The sequence below is a fragment of the Myotis brandtii genome, unplaced genomic scaffold (assembly GCF_000412655.1).
Source record: "Myotis brandtii unplaced genomic scaffold, ASM41265v1 scaffold704, whole genome shotgun sequence".
Classification (NCBI taxonomy): domain Eukaryota; kingdom Metazoa; phylum Chordata; class Mammalia; order Chiroptera; family Vespertilionidae; genus Myotis; species Myotis brandtii.
Genome location: NW_005370762.1, coordinates 1,247,938 through 1,254,624, shown reverse-complemented (window position 1 = coordinate 1,254,624; position 6,687 = coordinate 1,247,938). Strand labels below are relative to the sequence as shown.

General features: G+C 52.7%; 1 protein-coding gene across 2 annotated transcripts in view; it reads right to left on the bottom strand.

The window, feature by feature from the left end:
• Positions 1 to 6,544, bottom strand: part of KCTD21 (potassium channel tetramerization domain containing 21) — a 24,347-nt gene extending 17,803 nt beyond the window's left edge. The window contains exons 1-2 of one of the 2 annotated variants that reach the window (XR_001359830.1): positions 6,472 to 6,536; positions 5,723 to 5,853 (exon numbers count right to left, since the gene is read on the bottom strand). Coding sequence is in view for 1 of the 2 variants with exons in the window: in XM_014530004.1 (XP_014385490.1) it covers positions 6,472 to 6,525 (54 nt within the window). In the remaining variant the exon portion in view is untranslated. Of the gene's footprint in view, positions 1 to 5,722; positions 5,854 to 6,471 lie in introns of those variants that run through there. The other variant, XM_014530004.1, reaches the window with a different exon arrangement.
• Between the last annotated feature and the right edge of the window lie 143 nt (positions 6,545 to 6,687).

Below are 6,687 nucleotides of genomic sequence, written 5' to 3'. Positions count from 1 at the left end.
CCTCGCCTGGCCCAGCCGAGTGCGGCCCCGCCCGAGCGCCGCCCAGGAGCCTGGTCTGAGGCAGGTCCACTGGGGTCACAGAGGTAAGGGGGCTGGGGCCAGGTGTGCGGGTTCGGGGGAGGGAGTGTCAGCACCCTGACAGTTCGGGAGCGTAGGGCTCCGAGGGGCCGATGTTGGGAGGCAGGAGGTCTGGGTGCATCCTGGCCTGGCTGTGTGACCTTGGGTGAATACCTACCCCTCTCTGGGCCTCAGCCTCCTTCATCAATTGTGTGTGGAGGTGATGCAGCCCTGCCCCACTCGGGGCTGAGGGCACCAGCGCCCAGGACCATGGAGCTCGCCGGCCTTTCGTGGGTCCGCAGCTCCAGCCTGGGTTGGGAGGCTTCTGCTATTCTCAGCATCCCGCCCCAGGGTACCCCTCTACTAGAGCCCAGCGAACAGGAGACCCTGACGTGTCAGCCTGGTCCACTCCCTCCCAGAAAACCTGGGGATGGGGACAGGCATCAGAGTATGTGAGGGGTGGCCCCCAGTGGAGGTGGGTGAGTGTGGTGGGTTCCTGAAAAGGGGATATATGCTCCCACCCTCTTCCCTTCTCCCCCTCCCCCTCATACCCCCTCAGTAAAAGAGCATTTGCTTTTTTACCAGTAAAACCTCTTTTCACCTTTTCCCCCAGGAGATGGTTTGGTGGCCCAGATGAGGGTCTCCTGCCTTGGATAGAAGTTGTTTAAAAATACAGAGAGGGATTCTGCTGCCCAGGGAGGAAGCGGGTGGGTAGGGTTGGAAGGATGTGTGTGTGTGTGTGTGTGTGTGTTTTGGGGGGCGGGCGGGGAGACATCCAGGTGCCCACCACGGAGTCAAAGGAGATAAAATGGGTATGAGGGTCAGAGAGAAAGGAAATGGGCTACTCAACTCTTAGGTGCTGAGCTGGGCTTTGGAGGGGCTACTGTGCTCTTGGGGCAGGGAGAGGGTGAGACCTTCTTGAAGCTCCTTCCCCTGTTTCATGAGATTCTGTGAGCTTTTGACCTGAGGGATAGCCAGGAATAGATATATTTTTTTCTTTTTCTTTAGCTTTGGTTGTTTGAGTCATTTCTAGAATGTTTAGAGCCCCACTTAGACCCATCCAGTGCCTTCTGTAGGGGTGTTCTTGGCTGGTGTTTAAGATTCCAGAGTTATAGATATACAAGACCAGACCTGGACAGATGCGGGGGCAGTGACTGGACCAAGGGTTAGGCCAGTCCCTAGAAGGTGCTTTTCTGGTCATATCTTTAGTTTTAGCTCATCTTGCTGTCACATGTCTCTCATTGGTCACTTGGCACTCTTTCCTCTGTGCCTGGTCCTGTGCTGGGCACTGGGTACAGACAAGGGGAATTGGACCTATTTCCTACCAAAGGAAATTCCAGCCTGGGTCGGGGAGAGAGACACAGAATCCAGTGACACTGCTGAGGGATGAGAGAAGTGAAGAGGGCCTTGGGAAACCAGAGCTCAAAGACTTGAACAGCAGGGGGACTAGGAAAGGCTTCCCAGGGGAGGGGGCACATGACCTGGGCATGGGAGGATAAGTCAAAATTTGCCAGGAGAGAAGAGGGGGTATCCCCTCTTTTCAGCAGAGAGGGTATCCCCCAAAGGTAGCCAGCAGGGAAAGCCCACTGCCCAAATTCCTGTAGATTCACCACTGAACAGCCTTTGCCAGGTTAATTTCCACGCCTGCCCCACATCAGCTGAGTGTCACAGAAAGGAATGGAATGTCAGACTCAGGAGTTTGGGCCTTAAAGGCACTGGGAGCCTTGAGAGTTCTGCACAGGGGCATGACAGCTTGCCATCTAATGAGATTAATCCGACCATGGCGGTAGGGTGGATGGAACAGATCAGGGAGGGATGAGGAAGTCTGAGTTGGGGCCCAGGGCATGGGGGCGGGGCAGGATATTATAGACACAGACACACACACACACACACACACACACACACACACACACAGTGCTTTGGGGATGATGGAGATGAGTCAGGCTTTACTATGTAGGAACAGAGACCAGTCAATACTCAACAGAAATGCAGTGGGTCATCGAGAGGGACAGATAAAGGGATCTGGACTTCCAGGGGAGGGATTGTGGTTTTCCTATGTGCTTGCTGTGTGGCCTGGGGAGGGTTGGGTATTGCTGGGACTCTCAGGCTGTCCTGCCAGCAGTGAGAGGTAGAAGCCAAGGGCTTGGGTAGGAGCAGCGGCATTGGCTGGGAAAGGCTAAGGGGCAGGAAGGTGGTCATCTCCCATTTTGGGATTCAGAGGCTGAGAGAGGTGAAAGAGCACCAACCACAGGGGCCACAATGGAGGGTAGTGGCTGGGCCAGACTAGAAGCCTCGACTCTTCTCCTGCAGGACACATGCCTCTATTGGAGGACAGATCGAGGGAGGGAAGGAGGAGGTTGGTTGGGAGCGTGTTGCACTAGTCCAGGCAAGAAGTAGAGAGGAGCTAATCTTGAGTTGGGCTGGGGCTCGGGGAGAGACTGGAAACAAAAACTGGCAGTGAGGACTAATGGATGAAATTCCTTGTAGAATCAGTGAGATCTGGAGTGTCTCCTTGTCTCCTTCCCTGACAGTGTGGCCCAGGATAGACTCATGACGCATGCCAAGTAATTCAGGCACACGCTTACCTGTTTTATTACACTTTGCTTGATTGCACTTCATAGATGTTGTGTATTTTACAAATTGAAGGCAAGACCCTCCACCAGCAAAAATATTGCAGCTTGCTTTATTGCGATACGGGCTTTACTGCGGTGGTCTGGAACAGGTGGCCCAGGAGGAGACTCATGACTGCCCCAGCCTTCATCTTTTACACCTTGACCCAGCCCCGCAGTGGTAGGTGGAATGGTCCCCATTTTCCAGGTGAGAAGGCTGAGGGGCCTGGCCAGGACTCACCCAAGGTCACCTGGTGATTCTGAAGCAGAGAACTTGGGTCTCGTGATTTTAATGCAGGCTCTTCTGAGGGAGGTCACGGCTGCCGTTTGCCGCTGTCTGGCGTGGGGCAGCTGTCTCTTGGGTCAGAGCCAGAGTCCACAGGCCATCTCCCGGTCCAGCGCCTAGAGGAGTAATCCCTGCTTCTTCCTCCCCCAGGGAAGCCGAGTACAGGTTCTAATCTCACCTGCTGAGGCTGTGTTCCTCTCCCTGGGGGATCCTCATCTTCCTTGTTCATGCGACAGGGATAGCAAGCCTTGTCCTGCCTCCTTTCTGTGGCCCGTGTTGGGGTCAGACGGGGTTCAAGCCCCTAGAACCTTTTGCATGGATGCATTGAAGACATTAGTGAGTGGGTTTGTTGGTGACCACAGTGGCAGCTGACCTCAGACTACTTGCATGGCAGTAGGGGAAGGTAGGCAGGCTTGCCTGGAGTGCCAGGCCATGGACTATACTGTGGCTGCAGGGCTGGCCTTGGAGATCAGAGCGCTCACAGAATGGCCCCACTGACTGAACTCTCAGCTGCCAGGCACAAACCACCTTATGCGGTAGGTATCAGGTAGAACCATGTGAAATTGCCAACATCTGATCCTTCCCTTTCATGTGGTTCAACCTGATATCATTCACACCCATTTTACAGAAGAGAAAAGGGGCTCATGATGGGATTTGCTCAAGGTCACACAATGAGTTGCAGGACTAGAATAAGATTTGCTCAAGGTCACACTGAAATGCAGAACTCATCATTCCTAGTCTGACTGTCCACTTCTAGAGCCTTCCCTCACCCCAGAACTCTGCCTGCCCCATGTCCTCTTCCTCCACACATGATGTCAATATTTGATCGATTGAGGTTTCTCCTTGGCTGCCTGAATACAGACATACCTTGGAGATATTGCAGGTTCTGTTCCAGACCACCCCAATTAAGCCAGTATCGCAATAAAGCGAGTTGTAATATTTTTGCTGGTAGAGGGTCTAGCCTTCAATTTATAAAATACACAACATCTGTGAAGTGCAATGAAGCAAAGTGCAATAAAATAGGTATGCCTGTACCTGAATTACCTGGCATCCTGGATTGAAAGCATATTACATACTAAATTCACTAGCCTGGAGGGCAGGGTTAGGGGCTTAGGGGGATGGTCTTTAAAGGAGGTTGGTCACAGCCACTGCCTAGGAAATAGAGGCCCAGGGTTGAAGGGAGACCAGTTTTTAAAGATGCCTTCAAAGGCCTTTTGAGATTGCGCCTTGCCTTGGCACTCTTTGCCAACACCTCTGCCTCTACCATCAGACCGGATGCTCCTAAGGGCAATGACTTTGCTTCTGAAGTGAAGGGGACTGACATTTTCTGAGTACTTCCTTGTGCCTAGCAGCACCGTAAGGCCTTTATATTTGTCTTCACGACAACCCTGCCGGTGTAAACAGGCTCAGAGAGCATACGTAACCCGAACGGTAAGCAGAATGCATCCCAGATGACTCTGAGGCAGCCAGGCCAGTGTTGGGGAACCACTGATCTGTACCTAGGCTATACCCACAATCATCTCTTCAGAGGCACTCAGACTGCAGTGACTGGCATGGGAGATGCCAGCCACTGAGAATTAAGCCCCAGTCGCTTCCCTGTGGAGTTCATAGTCTGTTGAGAGAGACAGAGATCTAAATAATACACACAGCAATGGAAGTTTGGTCTTGGCCAAGAGCTAGGACAGAGAAGAGAGTGTCTCCCCAGGGCCTGGCACATAGTCAGAGTTCCACAGTATCTATGGCTCTGAATAAAAGTTTCTGGCACCTCCTGTAGGAAATTTCTGTCTTCCCACCATCTCTCCGTCTGAAGGATAGAGTGGTTTTTACTGAGCCCATACGTTTAGTGAGACACCTACTGTGTGCTGAGCCTTATATCAGCTCCTGCCTAGAGTGGGATTATACTAAGCACAGAAACGGCCCTGCCTTCTCGGAGCTGAAAGTTGGATGTTCTGAGAGCAAACGGTACCCATGTGAACCAGTTCGAAAATCAGGAGTCGAAGTGGGGCAGTGGGATGAAGGCGTCCAGGGAATAGCCCACATGGGTGGGAAGGGCAGAGGGAAGGCTATTATGGCTCAGGAATAAGGTGTCAGTAACTCACGCTGTCTTCCACATTTGCTCACTCAACAAATGCCTCCTGTGTGCCAGGCACTGGGCTAGGTGCTGGGGATACCATGGTGAGCGAACCCTGCCCTGCTTCCTGCCCTCGGGAATCTACAGGCACACCTTCGAGATGTCCTGGGTTTGTTTTCAGACCATTGCAATAAAGCGAGTCATAATCTTTTTGCTAGTGGAGGGTCTTGCCTTCAATTTATAAAAAACACAAGTGCAATAAAGTGAAGCAGCCTTCTTCAATTTGTAAAAAACAACATCTGTGAAGCATACTCCTCCACGATAGCACATAGTATAGCGGAGGAGGCTGACTCCATTCAAGTAAGCAACGTAAGTGCTATAAAGGAGGATGGGTGCTCTGAAATGAACAGTGGGAAGGCCAGGCCGGGCTTCCTCAAGGAAGTGAGTTTGAGCTGAGGGTGAGCCAAGCAAGGAGGGGAGGGAAGCGCACAGTAACCCAAGGGAGGAGCTAGTGTGGACCGAGGCTAGGGAGGCAGGCAGGACGCTGAATGTGCAGTCCTGGAGTACAGAGACTAGACTTTGTTTCATTGAAGGGATTTGGACCCATACACCCCAGCACTATGTGATCCCAGCTGTAATGGAGGAAGAGGCCACAGGTGGAATGGAGGGTGAGCTTGTTTCACTGAAGGGATTTGGACCCATACACCCCAGCACTATGTGATCCCAGCTGTCATGGAGGAAGAGGCCACAGGTGGAATGGAGGGTGAGCGATGAATTCATGCCTGGAGGTCCAGGGCTATTCTCACTGAGGACAGGGTGTTCGAGGTGGGCTGTGAAGGAAAACAGATATTTGGTTGTGTGATTGTGTGGTGGTAGTGGAGACCTTGGGGAATAGGATGTTTGAGGCAAAACGCACAGCAAACACAAGTGGAATCTTTCAAAGGTGCAGAGAAAGAGCAAGAAGTTGATTGGGGACAGAGTGAAGTGTGCAGGGGATCTCGGGAAGCCCTGTTTCTGCTGGGGGTCAAGGGAAGTCCGCCCTCCCCAGAGGTGTAATGTATGCGTCCGAGCCCCATCTCATCTCTTCCCACAGGACGTGACTGGCCAAGATCCTGACCAGCGGCTTCTAGAGCTAGCTCCTACTTGTCCCAATAGTGCAGGGGTTCTCAACCTGTGGGTCGCGACCCCTTTGGCGGTCGAACAACCCTTTCACAGGGGTCGCCTAAGACCATCCTGCATGTCAGATATTTACATTACGATTCATAACAGTAGCAACGTTACCGTTATGAAGTAGCAACGAAAATAATTTTATGGTTGGGTCACAACATGAGGAACTGTATTTAAAGGGCCAGAAGGTTGAGAACCACTGCAGTAGTGGACGAGGTCGCTAGGGAGGCCTGGGAGAGAAGGGCAGAGGGGTGGGGAGAAGGGGAGGGCTCAGGTGTTACCTTTGCGAGATAAAAGATGCTCATCAGCAATGACGACCACTCACTGGGGCTCATTCTGTGCCAGGGTTGTGCTTTCCTTCACCAAGACACCTTCCAGTCCGGCAGAGTGTGACCTGCTCCCTGTCCCCCGCAGCGCGCCGCCATGGACAAGATCCTTGAGGCCGTGGTGATGTCCTCGTACCCGGCCAGCGTGAAACAAGGGCTGGTGCGGCGCGT